At 54.1% G+C, this 18,219-nt stretch overlaps 4 protein-coding genes across 4 annotated transcripts; 2 read left to right on the top strand and 2 right to left on the bottom strand.

The window, feature by feature from the left end:
* Window positions 1–538: 538 nt before the first annotated feature.
* On the bottom strand, window positions 539–3,500 carry COCSUDRAFT_26537 (hypothetical protein). Its single transcript, XM_005651539.1, has 5 exons — window positions 3,100–3,500; window positions 2,720–2,971; window positions 2,360–2,448; window positions 1,925–1,988; window positions 539–1,678 (listed from the first exon to the last, which is right to left on the bottom strand). Exons 1-5 carry the CDS (start codon window positions 3,340–3,342, stop codon window positions 1,607–1,609), a joined length of 720 nt encoding a protein of 239 aa, XP_005651596.1. The 5' UTR covers window positions 3,343–3,500; the 3' UTR covers window positions 539–1,606.
* A 441-nt stretch (window positions 3,501–3,941) lies between these two features.
* COCSUDRAFT_55078 (hypothetical protein) lies at window positions 3,942–10,104 on the top strand (the record flags this gene model as incomplete). Its single annotated transcript, XM_005651538.1, has 12 exons — window positions 3,942–4,655; window positions 4,878–5,094; window positions 5,337–5,520; window positions 5,860–6,014; window positions 6,438–6,622; window positions 6,956–7,096; window positions 7,360–7,523; window positions 7,842–8,154; window positions 8,412–8,519; window positions 8,851–9,036; window positions 9,450–9,641; window positions 9,955–10,104. 12 exons carry the CDS (start codon window positions 3,942–3,944, stop codon window positions 10,102–10,104), a joined length of 2,709 nt encoding a protein of 902 aa, XP_005651595.1.
* A 987-nt stretch (window positions 10,105–11,091) lies between these two features.
* On the bottom strand, window positions 11,092–13,688 carry COCSUDRAFT_64056 (ribosomal protein S2 component of cytosolic 80S ribosome and 40S small subunit; the record flags this gene model as incomplete). The annotated part of the gene is made up of 6 exons (XM_005651537.1): window positions 11,092–11,763; window positions 12,097–12,261; window positions 12,546–12,656; window positions 12,966–13,028; window positions 13,174–13,332; window positions 13,545–13,688. 6 exons carry the CDS (start codon window positions 13,686–13,688, stop codon window positions 11,605–11,607), a joined length of 801 nt encoding a protein of 266 aa, XP_005651594.1. The 3' UTR covers window positions 11,092–11,604.
* A 439-nt stretch (window positions 13,689–14,127) lies between these two features.
* Window positions 14,128–18,141, top strand: COCSUDRAFT_52062 (terpenoid synthase). The gene is made up of 10 exons (XM_005651536.1): window positions 14,128–14,219; window positions 14,447–14,595; window positions 14,772–14,915; window positions 15,111–15,239; window positions 15,397–15,484; window positions 15,724–15,899; window positions 16,347–16,523; window positions 16,921–17,043; window positions 17,365–17,499; window positions 17,761–18,141. Exons 1-10 carry the CDS (start codon window positions 14,153–14,155, stop codon window positions 17,854–17,856), a joined length of 1,284 nt encoding a protein of 427 aa, XP_005651593.1. The 5' UTR covers window positions 14,128–14,152; the 3' UTR covers window positions 17,857–18,141.
* The last annotated feature ends 78 nt before the right edge of the window (window positions 18,142–18,219 follow it).

Genomic DNA, 18,219 nt, shown 5'->3' with positions numbered 1-18,219 from the left:
GCTGGCTGGCTGCCGCGCGACTGCCGTGCCCTGCTGAGCGCTCACAGCCAAATCTGTGGCGCGTTGGTGCAGCAATGTGTGAAAAAGAGCTGGAGTACTGCAGCCAATCAGATAAGAGCTGCTGCACTGGGCGCCAAAGAAGGGACGGCCGTGGGAGGCAAGTGCACAGTAGGGACACATAAAGAGGAACCTTGCACAAGCGAGCGGGGAGAAGGGGCAGATCCGCAGAATCTCTTGGGTAGCTGTTCGTGGTTACACAGCGCTGCACTTGCGGAGCACTTTCAGAGAACATTGCTGAAAGCATAAGGAACTTGGGTGTAAAGTCTTGGCACTGGAACTGCCGTGCACGTCCACAGCACACTTGAAGAACTCTCTATGTGGCGAACAAGGATTCCTGAGTACTTGTGCGAGCAGCCTGCGTTGCTAATAGAATGACAGGCCTGCAGTTTATGATTTGTGGTCTTTGGCCATGGGTCAGGATATTGGTATTGCAGCTCCCTGACATCAAGTGTAACAACAGCCACTGCCAGATCTTTGGGATCAATTCACCCGGATTATGATGCTCCTGTCAGCAGAAAAGCATGCATGGTTGTCTACCTGATGATCGCAAGAGCATGCGGACAAACGCAGCTGTATAGCACATCAACAGACAGCAGAGCACGTTCTAGAAGCTCTTGCAGCTGCGCAGAATTCTAGAATTAGATGCTCGAGGCTGGGTCGCACGCGCGGGAGCAACACAGGCTTGAAAACACTGGCATGAAGAGGACGATATAATAAATCATGCATGATTGATGTGCGCCCCCCAATGCCCTGCCACTGTATGACGTCCACAGTACACTCTGACTGGATATTACAATATTGCTTTTTAGTCATAAGCCGTCAGATCTCCGCAGAAACAGTCTTGAAGCGGGTCGCACTGTAAAGTCAAGCAAAACGTTGCAATGGTGCCACTCTTGTGTGCCGCAACACACGCATTTGAGCAACAGTGCCTTTAAAATAGTCGCACAATATCTAAGACGCACACGTCTGAAAATGTCTAAATTACTGCAACCATCTGGTACTTGGGGCATACTCCCTGGCACCCAAGAGCCGCATGCTTGCCTGGAATAAGAAAGTCTCACATCAGCCAAAGCCATCGCTTTCGAGGTAATATTGCCTGCAAAGAGCGCAAGCCCCTGAAACGCACAACCCCTCCCCTATGCCGCAGGCACTGACACCTTAGCACACTGAAAAAAAGGCTCCGCAGGTCATACAACTCCCCGTAAGTGAATGGGCCATGCCAATGAGCAGCAGCAGAACAAGAACGACCAGGCAGAAAGCGTCCTAATGGATGTGAACCAGGGAGGGACAACTACATGACCGAGCAGACGGCTGATCTCTGGAGGCTGCTGCATTGCTGCAGCACTGCTGTAGCCAGCTGGCAAGCTGCAATATTGAAATCTATCAGCTGCGCACGCGGATCAAGTCCGCTGACTGGATGCTCCCGGTCTTAATGTGAGCTCCAGTTGGGATGGTGTACATACAACAGCTGCCCCCAGCCTGCCGCCTAAGACTCAGAAAAAGGGGCCCTGAAAGAATAACTTGGGGGTGCAATGCCAACTCCAACTCAGCCCTGCTGCCGCCTGTCGCAGGCAGGGCACCTCCACTTGCCCATCCGTTGGGCCTTCTGAGGCGTCATCTGCACAGCAGCCCCAGGCGATCAGGTTGCAGGGCTCGTCATCATACAGGTAAGACACCAGAGAGTACTGCACCACATCGTCAACGACTGCTGGGGCCAGATATCCCCCAGGCCTATCTATTGCCCTAACGTCAACAGTTCCGGAAGCCTGGGCACACTGCGATCGAGCCCACATGAAGGCAAGACAAGGCTCCAACAGGGATCACAAGAGACAACGTGAATTGAAAACCATGGCAGAGGCCTCACCTGCACACACTTGCCGTCGTACCAGGTGTCGCAGAAATCACAAGCGATCCAAAACTCGCCGGTCCTGCAGCGAGCACAAACCGCCATGTTTAGCACCGGTCTTTGCATACCAGAGCCTGATCAACTGTTCCAAACACGCCCAGGGAAGGCATGTCCCCAATATTGCACGGGCAGCTCTGCCACGGCACCATCTTACCCAAGAAAAATAGGTCATTCATGGTAGAAGCACACCGACTACTAGAAACGCTCACGGAAAACACACACACGCAGGAGGTGGCAGCAGACGCCGAAGCCACCTCGGCTGACGCTGACACAACTCCGAAAGCAGACACCCAATCACTGCCCCATCCCGACCAGCTGCGTCCGGGCCGGCCGAATGCCAGCCTGGGCCGATCAGCCGTGGGCACACCGAGAGGAGGCAGAGGGTTCGAGCACCTGTACACCCGCCCACAGTTGGGGCAGGGGTCGCCCTCCCCATCTGCGTACTCGTTGTCGGTCAACCTGGGCGGCAGCTCCTCTTCTTCCTCCTCGTCCTCCTCGTCGTCTTCGTCGTCACGGTGCCTCCTGGCCGCTGCGCTGGGGTGCATCTGCGCAGCAGGGCATATTTGGCATCACAACCAGCCCCGGCTTCTTCACCCTCCACGCAATCTCGTGGGTGGGGTGAAGGGTCCCTAGCAGACACCTCGTGGCATTCAGAAAATGGAAACAGGCCTACAACAGGGGCAAGGCAGGAGGACCAGGAGGCCCCAGGAGGGAGCTGCCACCGCGCAAAGCGAAATCAAGGGAGAAGATTACCGGCCGCGGATTCTTGGCGGGTGCACCCAGGCCTGCGGGCCTGGCTGGTTGGCCGGGTGCTCCTCTTTTCTTTGGCCGTGCCACATCCCTGCTGGCCCGCCCGGACACCACCTCGTAGCACGTGGGCTGCTCGTTGATGAGCTCAAACAGCCGCTCCCTGCCTTCCCGGTTCAGCCGCGCCCCGTTGTAGAAGGCCACGGCCAGCAACCAGGTGTCGCTGTGCACGGCCACTAGCGACAGCCAGTCCTTCTTCTGCGGCATTGCAGGCCAGCCCGCTCAGTTCAAGGCTGCCAATTGTCGGTACCAAACCCTCCAGGCAGAGCTGCCCTGTAGCGCCGCTCAAGCAAGCAGAGGGACAGCTGAACGGAGGCCCCGCATACCTGCATGCCGTCCCGAGCAAAGTTGATGCCCAAGGCGGGCTCCGGCATCTCCGGCGGCACCTCCTCGGCCGGCAAATCCACCTCCCAGGAGCTGTCTGGGTTTCCATACAGGCACAGGTTCTCCCGATCGGGGTCACACTCGGCGTAGAAGCGTTCCACTTCTGCCGTGAGGGCCGTCAGGATGCCCTGCCTTCTGCCACTGTAGTCCGCGAACACGTCCTCAACGGTACGAAGGGCAGCCATCGTTGCCCCACAATTCACTACTGCACCGGCGGTGCCAACTCAGCTCAGCCCAGGGCACTCGTCACAGCCGGCACGGGGCGTCAACGGCCAAGCAACGCCACAGCAAGGAGCACAGGTGTGCGAGAGCCTGAAATGCGCCCTTGCTGGAATGCTTGGCCCGATGCAGTTTGCAAGCACGGAACGATTCAAAGATGATGGTAATCCACGGGCCCGCGACGGCGTTTCTTGGATAATCCAGGGTTTTGTCAAGGGGTCTGGTATAACCAAAGGGGTTCGATCACGGACCTTGCGATACCGAAACCTCGATTCCTCGGAAACTCGCACAACGGTACACGATTGAGGGGCAGCATTGCCTGGTAAAAGTATTTTTTTATTCACCAGGTAGCTATACTACGCAAAGGCGGTAGCAGTTCAATCTGTCGTCTGATTATTATCGGGTGTGTACAAATATAGTCCATGGCAGGGAGTGTTGGACTCCTGCTGCTAGACGTAGTATCAATTCTGTAGATATAGATTTGGAAGTTTCCAAGTATTAAAACCCGCTGGTTAGTGAGCTTGTACGTTGCAGACGCACCAGATTGATAGCAAACATACCGGCCATGGCCGAGCGAAGAACAACAGGTGGCCAGCTGGAAACCGGTGAAGATGTCCTTGATCTACTGCCAAAACAAGATTGCAGATCTCCCAGACCTAAGAGCCAACGTCCTTCTTCATCGGCGTACATTCCAGTGACGGACACAGAGCGGTGGACGGGCAGCCTGCTGGCCTCCATGAAGACGATTGGCAGCTTCAGGCGTCGCAGCAGGCCAGACGATGGGGCTTCAGATCTCATCAAAGCAGCTCGCACCACCTCAGCCGATGGAAACGATCGAAATACGGCTAACATTGCTGCTGTTTCGTCAGCTGTCCCAAGTGCCACCAATGGAGAAAATGCCGGGCTTGACGAGACCTCCACTCCATATGAGGCCTCCCACGCTTGGCCGCTGTTCAATGAGGGCACGCATGCCGCTCCAAGCGAAGATCCCCAGTCCACTCAACAGCGGCGCTCTGTTGCGCAAGCTGACAGCGCAGCGAATGGGACAACAGTCACCTCGCATCTCAGTCAAGGCATCTCTCAGGCAGCGGGACAGGACACCCCGGGTTTGCGCGCTGCTGCAGGCACAAGGGCACCCTCCTGCACGCCGCAGTCAACGTTGAGCGGCCAGCTCCGTGAGGCTGTCATCGACGGGCATCCCTCCAAAGGGGTCCAGCAGTCCTCTGCAGCAGAAGACAACAAGTTTGCCGTCTTGGCTCACCTCCTCGCATCCCAAGAGGTACTCTCTCATTCTCCCAGGCATCTCCCAAAACTTTCTTGGACCTGATCAGAAGTCTGCATGGCACACTGCACGCTGCTGATGCTGTTAGGAGTTTCACATGTTGTGACACGTTGTGCGATGCACGCATTTTCCAATGTGCTGCTGCTGTGTAAACATGCTCTCACAAGCAACACCAGCAGTACCTCACAGGCCTGAGGCTGGAAACGTTTGTGCATGCAGCTAGCGGGGCACATTGCTGCAAACAGCAATGGGGCAAGCTCCATGCCAGAGGTCCAGGCTAGCGGACCTGATGCGCTGGGCGCTGCTGTCACTATTGCCGGTGGAGCAACAGAGCCGCAGCTGATCAATGGCGCAGTCAATGGGATGTCTAACGGACACACCTTCTACAACGGACGGGGCACTGCTGTGCCCGCAGCCGCGCCTGCTGGCGTCACAAGTGATTCCCAACCCCCTCACATCATCAGAAACACCCACTAACATTGCCGGAGGAGTAGGAATGACATTATCCTATGTCACCAACTGGACTAACCCCTGACGCACCCATGCTGCGTAGTATGGGCAGCAGAATTGGCATGCAAGGTGTCCAAAGGCGTTCCAAGCTTTCGGTTGTTAAAATTCCTGGATTATTTCTATATTAAGTAGCGAGGATGAGGCTAAAGAGTTTGTCTGTGCTGTCAGGACCAGCAGCTATCAGGCAGGGAGGTGCATCGGGGCCCCTCGGCGGGGGGCCCTACGAGTACACGGAGGCCACTAGGTCCCCCCGGCAGCCACCCCTGCAGTTCCGTGGTGGCCCCACGCCTGAGGACGCCGCCAGGGCGATGTACGCGCGTGCCGTGGCCGCTCGGGAGCGCGCGTCTCGCAGGTAATATACCCTGAGACCCGGCAATATTGCATCGACAACACTTGCACCCGCAAGTCTCATGCATGCGGAGGTCAGCCCAGGAGAATTCCCTGAGGGAATGGAAGATGGGCCTACAAAGAACAGCAAGCAGTGCTGCAGCTGCCTGGCAGCTGCCGCTGTCGCTAGGTGTTGTGTCTGGAGAATTTTCAAGTCCGTAAACAAGCCGACATCCCTCTGGCGCAGACTGCATGCAGCCGCTGGTGTGCTGAAGGTGGGAAGGCATGCCACAACAGGCTTTCGCCAAATGAATGCGGCCGCGCTTGTAGATTTCCCAGAGAGACTGAATCGAAATGCGCGCAGGCACGAGGCGGTGAGGGCGCAGCGGCAGGCGGCTGAGGAGGCAGAGTGCAGCTTCACCCCTCGCACTAATCGCGCCAGAAACGATGCACTGCTCAAAGGACAGCTGTCATGGGCTGCACCCGCAAACGATGCACCCAAGCCAGTGACTGCTCAAGGTGTGCACACAGCTTGATGCAGCATTGTCTGTCCATTCAGAAAAAGGATAATCTTAGCCCAGATGTTGGTGCCGCTGTTTTCTCGCCCTGGAAACAATTTCAAGGGAAACAATTTCCAGGTGTTGCTCCTGCGCTTCTCTGCACAAGCTCAAGCTGCCTCAAAATTAACGGTGTGATCGCAGTTGCAAGCATCTTCAGGCTGCTGTTGTCACAGGGCAGTCTTAAGGGATGCTAAGATTAGACTGGCACAGGCAGCTGCTTTCTCAATCTTATAGCCACTTTTTAAGCATGCAGGGAAAAGCAAGCCTCCAAGGACGCCCAGGCTTGCAGACCAACGCAGCACTTCTTCACTACAGTCGTTCGGCGACCCGTTCCGCAGCCCCTCTCCGGACCCCAGTATTAGAAGCCCTACACATCGTGCAGGTTCTGAGGTGAAGCCGTCAGACAGGCAACTCAGAAAGACAGCAGGCAGCAGCAGGAAGGACGCTGCTTCAGGGGATTTTGAGACACCAAGAGAAGATGCCAGCATCAAGGCAGGGGAGCGAATGTATGCGGAGGCTCTGAAGTCCCTCCAACGCCAGAGAACTGCTGCGCAGCTGATTATCCAGGTGAAGCCCGGCTTACCTCAAAAGTTTCTAGTGGCAGCAAGGCGCGCATATGTGCTCTGCTGCAGCCAAGATAGCACACATGTGAGGGCTGTGCAGCCCTCTTGGGCGATGCCTTGGCGCCTGCTACCAAGAACAGAACAGACTCAAAGTAGCCCCAGAATTTCTGCTAGCAGCTCTAGGCTCGCAAAAGAGATGGGACCGTCCTGAAGCCTTGCATACATGAATGTTCTTTCCTTGTAACACTGGCATATCTGCGTCCCTTTCACTTGAACACCTCAAATGAATAGGAGGATTCATGAGTCAAAATGACATAACGCATGGTGTGGCCTGAAGGAGGAGTTGGAGCAGATGAGGGCGGCTGCTCCCAGGGCCCGTAGCCTGCCGCATTCCGTTTACGGGGCAGGAGCCGAGACGCGGGTCACCCTCATCCGCACTCGCAGCATCTCCCCCCGCCGCCGCAACCCCGCCTACCAGGTTTTCATATCCACCCCCACCTGCACTGCATTGTCACTTTTCTTTCCGCCTGCCATTCCTGAACAAGATCAATTTATAGATGACGTTTGGTATGACAAAGTCAAATCAGTGTGTCTCAGGCAATTTTAATCATAGTCAGGAGGTGCTGTCATGGCCAAGGGGCATGACTGAAGCAAAATTGTTTAGCAGTGATTGGTGACATCATTACTGCGTTGAGGAACAGCCTCTGAGAGCTGAAACAGAGCGCTGGCACGCATGCACAGGAGCTGATGAGGGAGTGCACATTCAAACCCAAGACGCTGTGGCGCAGCCGCTCGGCAGCGCAGGCCCCCCGCTCCCACAGCTTGCATGGGCGCCAGCGGGGGACGCTGGCCGGGAGGCAAAACCCCCAGCACGCCAGCATCAGCACTGACGAAGCCCTCAACAGGTCAGCAAATTCGGCATGCAAACATGCACCCTTCTTGTGGGTGTCTGCCAGATCTAGGTCTGGAGAGACACCAATGCCATGCATGTTCCCCTCCTCCCTTCTAGCTGAAAGTCCTGGACAATACGAGTGGCAGTGCTGATTAGTAATTGCGTCCTTGGCAAGCTTTGGTGCCATGATTGGACCTTGTGAATGAGAGCCCGAGTCTGTGCTGGGGTGCTCATTACCAGAGCCTCATTGATGCAAGGTCATCTGAAAAGATGCATTGCCACGGCCTGCTGTACCTGAGATTTGAAAGTGTACAACTTTGTGCTGTTGCAGGTTTCTGCGCCGCGCTAGCCTGACGGCTGATCAGGTTCCGGCGCTGCTGCAACTGGCAGGGGCAGGCAATGAGCGCCAGCCTGACGATGACTCAGCAGATGCGCCAGAACAGGCGCCCGCCATCGCTGACAGCCTGGCGCAGCTGGCGCTGGGAGGGGGAGCCGTTGCAGACGAGGCAGACACAAAGGAAGCGGCCAAATCGGGCGTGGAAGGTGGAGAGAAGCTGTCCTGGCAGCTGCAGGGGCCGACCGGCGGCCTGACGCCTGATCTGGACTTTGAAGAGTTTCTGCAGCGACAGAAGGCCTTCGTGGAGGTGATGGCCTTTCCTTATGACAACCAGCACTGGAAGCTTTTCGGCAAGCTTGCTGTGCGCTGCTGGAGTGCTTTTGCCAACTTGCTTCTGCTTGAAAAAACTCACGGACGCACCCCTCAGCCGCTGGTGCAGCAGATCAAGCTTGCGCGCGAGTTGAGCAGCTTAACCTAGCCTGCGCAGTCATATCTACGCAATTTTGTCAGAGAGTGCTGCAGCTGTGCCAGTGATTGAGGTTCCTTTGACGTGCTGTCAAGCAGGAGCGATCGAGGAAGGTGGAGGCAACGCGCGTGCAGACGGCGCGGCGGCTGGGCAAGACCATCGGCATCTCGCCCGGCAGCAGGTCGCTGCTGCGCCAGTGGAAGAGTGTCAAGGCAAGTCTCTTTACTTTCCTCGCAGGGTTGCCATGCCGCCATTAGCCTGAAACGTGCTGCGTACCTCCAGATCCGACCTTGCATGTGGCAGTTTTTGTTTGACACGCGCTCCTTGGGACTTTGAATTTTGATTAATGTGAAACTTTCCGGCCCAGCATCTGCAAGCCAGCTGGCTTTACTACATTTGCAAACGTCTTTTAGCCAAGTACGGCACCTGTCAAACTGTAGCTGTGAAGATGGCTTCAAAAGTGAGAGGCACACTTTTGCCATGCTGTGCCTCTTCAGCAGCGGTCTCAATGTGCATGCGAGCGTTCAATGTGCGCAGGTCGAGAGGAAGGGCTCCCTGCAGAGGGCCGGCAAGGAGAATGGCGGCAGGGGAGGTCCCCTGACGCAGACCTGGTCCCTGGACGAGACTTTCCGGCCCAAGATCACTCGCCGCGCGCAAAGGAAGAAGCCCCGCTCCGTGCAGGAGCTGCATGAAGGTGGCCGGCTGCAGCGGGAGCGCACACTGGTACCATCCTCCCTGGATCTGCCTTTCAATTGCATCCACTCTTTCGTTTTGCTCTACAGCTTTCAGCACACGCAACTGCATGTCGACACCCACCCCCTACAGTCAATTTTCCAACTTGCTACTCTGCTCCAGGCCAGTCATCTTCCAGATTTGGATCCAAATGGAACCCTGTCTTGCACAAACATGCCGGGGCACTGGTAGAGTGTTTTCTGTTTGACAAATGGGAACAGTGTGCTGTCTTCCATGTCATGCTCTGTTGTTGGCAGCCAGGGACATGCTCCAGGCGAGGCCAAGACGGCTGCAGACATGCTGACAGTCACTGCTTTTCCTAAGGCTTCCAGCGGTTAAGAGAGGAAGATCGTGGGAATGCAAGAGGATTATGATCATAAGATGCGCATGGTGTCTGGTGACAGGAGCAGCTGCGGCTGGGGAGGCTAGCAGCAGAGGAGGTGCAGCTGACCTTCGCGCCGAGCATCAACCCCTGCTACTCCATCAACTCGCGGCCCCTGCTGGACCTGGCCAACCCTAGCGCTTACCTGGCGCACGAGGAGGCGCAGCGGCGTCGCCTGGAAGCTGCCCGGCGGGCGGCGGCCGAGGAACGGAAGGTGCGGGGAAGTCATTCCTTAATGATAATCATGAGTCACTTTCCGACGGGAACGCATTCAATGCATGGATCAACACGTGCTTGAAGTGCCAATGCTTTCACTCAAGTCCCCATCAATCGTAATGTAAGATAGAAGAGGCTGACGCATGCGGTGGGTGGGCCCTCTGCTTGGGGCAATACTCAATACAATTGAGTGGTTACTTTGCCGAGCTTCATTGAGACATTTTCAAGAGGCAACAAAAGAGACAAAGTGCATCCACAGCTTTACTTCGTAACATGCATGCACTCAAGGGGTGCTAAATGCCGCTGCGCAGGAGAAGGAGCTGGCGGACTGCACGTTCTCGCCCCTGACAATCCCTCTGCCAGCTTTCATGCAGCGCCTCTCATCAGCGCACAGCTCCAGTCAGCTCAGCCCCAGCAAGTCTGACCTGGAAGCCTATGCACACCAGCTCAAGTGGCTGTGAAGGTCACCCTTGGTCGTCGGCATGCCCTCGATGGCTACTAGTTGCCATTGTTGGAACCCTAAATCCTGGTATAACTTATAAGATTAGTACCCTGTCCTTTTACCGTTCGACTCTTGCAATTAAATTCAACTGAAACTTTCAGGCAAAGGACAGAATATCCTTAGAAGGATGCTGTTGACAACAGATCAATGCACGAACGTCTGAATGGAATATAATTCTTGGGGTCGCGTTAAATGGAGCCTCGCATCCTTGTAAATTCAGATCTCAGTTTGCTTGCAGTGTTCGAAAGCTCCTTCTGCAGCCCGTTTCTCGACCAATGACCTATTCAAGGCATTTGAAGGCTTTAGGCAGCCAAGCTCAGCACAAGCAGAAAGCAGAACACGAATTTGTCATGGCTGTGTGTTTCCTATGTAACTGATGGCTTCAAGCACACTTACATGGTGTGTTCCATCTTTTCCATTTCCTTCATTGGTGCTTTCAGGAGCGCTTCTGTTTCAGGAATAATACTGATCAGCTCCTCAACTTTCTCCTGATATGTTGAAGGAGCCTGCTCCCTACTGTGTCAGTTGCAATTTCCGTCAGTAACTTAACTTAATAGCTACTTTTCAGCTACACTGCTATCGTTGCAATATTACGAACCACAATACTTTCAGTGCCACGAGTCAAAAGCTTGCGGGCGCGTGTAGGGGCTTTACGAACAAGCTGACTGTCTTGCTCAAGTATCTCTGGTGCCTTGCCCTTTGAGCGAGTCTTCATGCGGGGCCTGGCGATACACCTCAAGTAGCAATCCACTTCAAACTAATTCGAACACTCCTCTCTTCTCAAGCCAGGCACACACTGAAACGAACAACAAACTCCCACCTCCAAAACCCGAACCTCCCTGAAGTGTCTCGGGCACCGTGGGTTTTTACAAAGGCCCAGTGGTTGAATTGCGATAAGTTGCTGCATATGCATGTGCACGCCATGTCAGTGGCAGAGGTCGCCAGTGATGTCAAGACTGTTTTACACGACCTCCTGGTCAAGCGAAGAACACGCTCACGATCAGAAGATCACCCACGACATGTTGAAAGCTTAGCATTGCCGTGCTATCAAACTCAATATAGCGCAGGCTGCATTCAGGCGTAGAGACACCCTGGCGCATCAGGTGACTTTGCATAACACTTGTTCCTGAGCCGACTGGGTCAGCAAGCTCTCAGGTCCTAAGCCATCTCTGGAATGCCGCATGAACAACTACCTGATGATCCTGGCCTACCCCACAATCACCAAGAGAACATCCAAGCAGCCCCACTCAAACAATCTCCTGCCCAGACAGAGCTGCCTGGGCACCATGCCAGAGCCACCTCTCGCCCTGATAGTGATTCACCCTCACAAAAGCAGTCTCCTTCCCGACCAGGCGCACAGTCTGGTCCCACCCAAACAGCACGTGTCCCAAAGGGAACAACTCCCGAACAGGCAGAAGGCACGCGTCCTAATCAGGCGTGCATCCTAGTCAGCAGGCGCTCAGTAGGTGGTCACGGGTGGCGCGCGGGGGATGTCTCCCACGGTGGGCTTGGCCAGGAAGTCAGTGAACTCCTGCATGGGCGACTTGGTGTAGCGGGTTGCGGTCCACAGCTCGGGGGACAGGTACCCGTAGGTCGCACGCAGCGCGTAGAAGGTCGCCTGTGTCAAGGAAAGACATCAGACGTTGAGATTGCTCAGCCAACAAGCCTAAAATGTCTTCACTACCCCCATGCACCTCCAAAATGAGTCCAACATCACTGCTCTAACAAGTATTATCCTCTGGCACAAGCCTTCTGAGATAGACGTTGATAAGCTCTGCACACATGAAATTCTAGAGAGCTGAATGTGGCAAGGCTCAGACGAGAGAAAGATAATGATTGTTCTCAGCACAGCAGTTGCTCAGCCAACGAGCCTAAAGTGTCATCAATGCCGCCACAATGCAGCTACGCATCAGCAAGAAAGAATGTCTTGACAGCAGGAAAAGGGCCCCACCTTGACAAAGTTGCCAAGGGTCTTGGTGGAGCCGGTGGCGGAGGTGTAGCAGTCCTCAATACCAGCCATCTGCAGCACCTTCTTGGGCGTGCGAGCGGCCACAATACCGGCACCACGGGGGGCAGGGATCAGCCGCACAGACACGGACCCGCACTTGCCAGTCACCTGCGACACAAGCAAGCCACCCGTTCAAGCTACATACCCCACCTTGTACAAGTCTCAACCCCACAAGGCATCCCGTCCTTTTGCAGTCGGTAACATGACTAATGAATGCTGGCTCTGTGCTGCCCTGCCTTGTTGGTATCAACAAGGCAGTCCAGCAGTTTGGGATGCAAGCACTGCACTGCAGCAATGAGCCACACAAGATCTCCTTGAGCGGTTGGTGCTTAGGCTTGAGCAATGCAGGTTCAGGTGCTGGTCATACTGAAGAAGCCTTTGTGGGAGCGCACCTTGGTAGGGACTGTGTGGGGCTTGCCGATCTTGTTACCCCAGTAGCCACGCCTGACGGGCACCACAGACATCTTGGCCTGGATGATGGCGCCGCGGATGGCAGTCGCCACCTGTCACCATAAGCAACAACCGCTCAGACCGGTACTCCGCTGAGAACTATTTCTGTAATTGAAGCCATGCATTCAGTTACATCAAAACACTGCTCTAGCACTGCCTCTCCTTGCAATATTCTTGGCTAATTTTCTGCGGCATCAGTAGAGGTATGCGAGGACTGCCTTGCGTCCAAGGCATGGCCAGATCACACTGCTCAAAGCAACGGCGGCCCACACCGCTACACTTATATGATCTCCAAGGAGTCCTGCCTATAATTATACTCTACTTGGCTGTCGCCCATCACAGCAGTAGACAGAGCTGCTCACCTCCTTGGCGCACTTCACTCCCAGACCCACGTGTCCATTGTGGTCACCCACCACAACGAACGCCTGCAGCCACCAGCACTACACTCTCAGCAATGCCGCTATGCAGAACTCCATTGAATCCAATACCACACCGCAAATGCCCCGGTGCAAGCTCCCCTAGATGTCCAGCTTGTACCAAATTAATTCCTGCAATTCGGCTGCTCCGCACCTTGAAGCGCGTTCTTTGTCCAGCACGGGTCTGCTTCTGCACGGGCATGATCTTCATGACCTCGTCCTTGAGCGCTGAGCCCAGGAAGTTCTCCACAATCTGGTACTCCTTCACTGGCAGGGAGAAGAGGAAGATCTGCTCCAGACTCTTGATCTTGCCCTGTGGAACAAAACGGGCACATTTACACCATTGCATACATCTACCTCCTGGGCCTCATAACATTTTCCTGCGTTTTCTTCTTAGGAATCAACCACAAAGGTTTGGATCGAGACAATTCTGTTCAGGACCACTTCCAGGACTTTGCAATCCTGATCAAAGTGAATGAATTTGATACGACCAATTGATCCTATTCATCTGGATGAGGGGAGCACCTGCTGTACGAGACGGCCAAGCTTGGTGCAGGGCACCCACTTCTCCTCCTCATCCTTCCTGCCACGAGGCCTGCGGGGGCCACGGCCGCGCCCTCTGTCTCCACGATCGCCACGGTCACCGCGGGGTGGACCACGGTCAGCCATGATCTGCACATCACAATCAAAACATTCTCAAATGATAAAGGCATAGCAATCCTGTTGCTCGCTTTTAGCACAAGAAGCAAGCTAGCTCCATAAGCTAATGCATACGCTCAACTTCAGAATAAGCACCTTGGATTGTCGGTCTCGATGTGCCCAGGAATTGGCTGCAGCGATTGCCTTGCCCAGCAGCCGCCCTGGCCAATTTGGTGGTCTGCGGTCGCTTAATTTGGCACCTTTGCCGGTGTGACTCATCATTACCTGATGCCTGATTACTTGCACCTAGCAGCTCAGAAATGGAGAAAACTGGAATATCTCTCGACTTAGAGCAAGCATTATTGCCAGTGAGAGCTTCTGCTGATCCTTGTAAGGTTCAGATCGGCGTGTTTCGTGGGTTTGCTGCACTAGTAGCGGAATTACATCCTTGTATCAGGGTGTTCTATACATTGAGTACCCTCAGCTATTTGTAGATGAGAAGAGCTAGTCTTACGTCTGCATCGCTGATCAGATCGTGCTCCGCCCGATCTTCGCAAGAAGGTGAGCAAGTGCCTTTTGTCCTTCTGTTGTAGCCGACCGAACATCTCTTCATCATCCCTTTGAATGACTATGGGAATATCTTGTCCAGAAGTGAAGTTCTGGGAATCAATCTGGCCCAGCATGCCAAGGATTGAAGAATGCAGAACACCGTGACAGCCACATGTGCTTCAGTGTGACAAGCTTTGAGGCTAATGTCTCAGTGTAACTACGCTGATGTGCTTCCACAGAGGCATTACGGGCTGGACCTGCCCTCTTGTGGGCGCCAGATCCAGGGCCATTGCTTCAGTTGGCCCAAGGCCACTGCAGAGAGAGCAGACAGCAGCAGCAATCCAGAGATTTTGCTGGCAGCCATGCGCATTCCTCTATTCTTACACAGGTGGGCTTCATTACTGCATACATTTGCTTGTCCTGCGCACAAGCTTGCTGAATGCTTTGCCTCTTGATCTTACTCTTCTGAGTCACTAGAGCAGTTTTGACAATTGTGGGAGGTCATTTGACACAGAACACAGCCAGTGGCTCTTCTAGCAGCGAGTGTCAATTGTGAGCTTGCAGGGATTGGAAAGTCTGTACAGAGCTCAGCCAGTCGACCCGTTTTCATTGGTGAAAGAGGAGATTGAATCCGTCTCTGAGCGCCTGCGGCGTTCCGTTTTTACCGGCATCCCCACTCTGCGAAGTGCAGCCGAGTACTTCTTTAAGGTATTCCTGCCCAGCCATGTATTCTACAGTATGTACGTGCACGACTCGGTGTCTTAGCATGCTATGCTGGCTCGTGCAGGCATGTAGGACTTCTTTCTACTTACTATGCCTCACATGCCTCATGGAGAGCAGGAGCTGTGAAGGGGAGGTAGCCCTGCTGTGTTAAATATTGAACAAAAACTGGGTTGTGTTCAGATTGGCGCGGAGGGAAAGCGGCTCCGGCCGACAATGCTGCTGCTGATGGCTTCCTCCTTGTCTGCTTACGTGCCCAGCCCAGACTTCCTTACTGTCGATGACAGGCCGCCCAATGTGCACCCCAGCGAGGTCAGTACGAATGCCACATGTTTCCCACTTGAATGGATCCTTGCTGGCATGTATTTAAAGCTTGCTGAAGTTTGGTTGTACCATTTCATACATATCGGAAGATATGAGGATTCAGCTGCGGTTCTGAATCGGTGTTGACGAAGCATCTTGCGTGCAGGAGCGGAGGCGGCAGCAGAGGATAGCAGAGATCACCGAGATGATCCATGTGGCAAGCCTGCTGCATGATGACGTCATCGACAATGCAGGTCAGCATTTACATACAAAGAGCATGGTCTCAACCTCCTACTCTCCTTGCAATCGCTCTTATACAGATGACCTCAAATCAGCCTTCGAGTACTTTCCACAAGATTTTTCACATGACCTGACATGCTATTCAAGACATGCGGGCACATGCTACGTGTGTGCTAGGTACAGCTGGAGATAGGAAAGGTTGTGCCCCGTGTAGGTGAAGCAAGCCCTCAAGGGTGAATGTTGCATTGTGCAGAGGTGCGGCGGGGGCTGCGAGCGCTGAACAGCGTGTTTGGCAACAAGATTGCCATCCTGGCGGGCGACTTCCTCCTAGCGCGCGCGAGTGTGTCACTGGCGGCCCTGCGCAACAGCGATGTCATCCAGCTTCTGAGCCAGGTCATCGAGGACTTAGTCACCGGCGAGATCCTGCAGGTGGGGCTCTGCACCTGACTGAAATTCCTTGTATCTTACCGGTAATAATGCATGGATGCGAGGCTCCTCTTGATGAGTGCTGCTGTAATCTTTGCATGCGCTGCCAAATGGGGAGGTTCAAGAAGTCAGAGCTGTCATCATGCAAGCAAATAATCCTTTCATGATGGTGCTAGATCTGCATGTCTACGGTTGGATTTGTGCCTGCCTTGTGTCTGCCTGTAAGAGCACAGTGGCTGAGCTCTCACAAGCATAGTGGCTGTTTAGAGTGTTTCTTTGTGCTCGTCATGTCCTCCAGCAAAGCCAAATGTTCAAATTCTGCGCTGGTACATGCCTATGGTGTGAAGCTTGAAAATGGTGTTGAGCATCTTAACCCAGGGCATGCAAAGGGTGAATTGGTCAACAGTGGCATGCGGTGGCTTACTAAGGCATGTGGTGGCATGTGCGCAGATGACATCGACGGATGAGGACCTGCTGTCGTTGGACCACTATGCGCGCAAGACCTTCCACAAGACGGCCTCGCTCATGGCCAACAGCAGCAAGGCCGTTGCCATCCTGGGCGGCCAGCCCACCGACGTCTCAGAGCTGGCCTGGCAGTACGGCCGCCACCTGGGACTCGCCTTCCAGGTCTGCTCTGGGGGAAGAAACTTTCATCAGTGCTTGAACTTTGCTTCCTGGCGGTGACCATTGCATTGACTTCGTGTCCTGTCAGCAGCCCTCTCGATTGCATCTTGAATGTCAGAAAAGAGTTAAATGCCAAGGGAGGCCCAATTGACTGTATCCCAAAGGGTGAAACACTGGAGAGCCATGGCAGGCCATGTTGACTATATCCTGAAAGGTGAAAAACAATCAAGAGCCATGGCTTTTGTATTTTTCACCCCCTGAGGTCTGCAGTATGCAGATGCTTCCAAGCGCTTCCCTGCAGCTGGGAGGATGTGTGATCACCACCGAGGAGATGCTGCAGCTGCTGAAACTCTAAAATGACATATACAGTGAGCTGAATGTCACAGTTCTGCGTCTGCAGTTTGTGGACGACATTCTGGACTTCACTGGCAACACGCTGCAGCTGGGAAAACCCGCCCTTAACGACCTGCGCAGCGGCCTTGCGACCGCGCCAGTAATCTTCGCAGCTGAGGAGCATCCGCAGGTGGATTGCTCCCTCATAAAAAGAAAGTCTGAGCCCCTGTCTACACATTCTTTGCACTCTCTGAGAGACAGTTACGAAAAGTCCTCTATCTGAGGCGTGAGCCTGAATGACGTGCCTGCTGTGCTCCTGCACCACTACCAAATCGAAGCATGTCTGCAATAACTTGGGCCGTGTGTAAATGAGGTGCAGAGTCAGTGTGTGGCCCAAAGTAGTCATTGCCAGTATGCGCAGTGTCCTGCTCATGACAGCAGCACATGCAGCTCGTTGAAACGTTGGCGCACATGGATTTGGGCTGATTCCTTTGTGTGCTTGCGCCTGCAGCTGCGGCAACTGGTGCTGCGGAAGTTTAAGAGCGAGGGGGATGTGGAGCTCGCGCAGCGGTTAGTGTTCGACTCTCAGGGCATCCAGCGAGCGCGCGACTTGGCCGCTGAGCACGCTGCGCTCGCTGCACAAGCGGTGAGTTGCGCCAATTTTTCCATGATGGGACACTCATCATGGCCTTGCTGATGTCTTGCCCGTGTGATTGCTGATCAGCACATGGTTGGCTTACACACCGTGTTGTGGAGACTGCTGGCATGCCTGCTCAATTTCTTTTGCGGATGTGGTGTCCGATTCCATTGTTCTGTTATTGCCTACGGATGTTTGCACGTTGCGTCTGGGGTGGATCAATAAGGAGTCAAGCTGGGGTACCTATGGTGGCTTTCATGCTGAGTGCAGGTGGCGAGCATGCCCCCTGCTGCAACAGAGCATGCTTCATTGTGCAGACAAGCTTTGACAGACATAACAGCAAAGGTTTTGGCGCGCAAGAAGTGAGCTTAGGATTGTCCCAATTTGTAAAAATAGGCTTGCTCTTGTTTATAGAGGCAAATATATTGCGTTGAGTATACCTTTTTGGAATTTGTGCATTGCTCAGGAACCATTAGGGCACTGACAGGCCAACGAATACTGTAAGTGGGTAACTTGCGGATATCGACTGCAAAAACTCTTTGAACACGGTGACAGTGTACACATGTGGAATTAAAATTGGCCACCGTTCTTATCAGGCAGGCAGCATGTGATCAATACTGTCGATCTTGGCTAATAAAAAAGTTTCATGCGTTTGTTGTCCTGTCATCACTCAGACCATGAAGGCTTAATCGTTCAGCAAAGATATCATGGCAAGAAATGCCTGCTTTA

This window comes from Coccomyxa subellipsoidea, assembly GCF_000258705.1.
Source record: "Coccomyxa subellipsoidea C-169, whole genome shotgun sequence".
Taxonomy (NCBI): domain Eukaryota; kingdom Viridiplantae; phylum Chlorophyta; class Trebouxiophyceae; family Coccomyxaceae; genus Coccomyxa; species Coccomyxa subellipsoidea.
The sequence above is the reverse complement of the archived record's forward strand: the minus strand, read 5'-3'. Positions and strand labels throughout refer to the sequence as shown.

Bases quoted from the DNA above. Each gene is read 5' to 3' on its own strand.
- COCSUDRAFT_26537 (XM_005651539.1), bottom strand. From the start codon at position 3,342: ATGGCTGCCCTTCGTACCGTTGAGGACGTGTTCGCGGACTACAGTGGC. The intron at 2,449-2,719 runs GTAATCTTCTCC...GAGGACGAGGAG, and splicing joins CCGCCAAGAATCCGCGGCCG to GAAGAAGAGGAGCTGCCGCC. The intron at 1,679-1,924 runs GTGAGGCCTCTG...GCTGCTGTGCAG, and splicing joins ACGACGGCAAGTGTGTGCAG to ATGACGCCTCAGAAGGCCCA.
- COCSUDRAFT_52062 (XM_005651536.1), top strand. From the start codon at position 14,153: ATGAGAAGAGCTAGTCTTACGTCTGCATCGCTGATCAGATCGTGCTCC. The intron at 15,900-16,346 runs GTGGGGCTCTGC...GCATGTGCGCAG, and splicing joins TCACCGGCGAGATCCTGCAG to ATGACATCGACGGATGAGGA. The intron at 17,044-17,364 runs GTGGATTGCTCC...TTGCGCCTGCAG, and splicing joins CAGCTGAGGAGCATCCGCAG to CTGCGGCAACTGGTGCTGCG.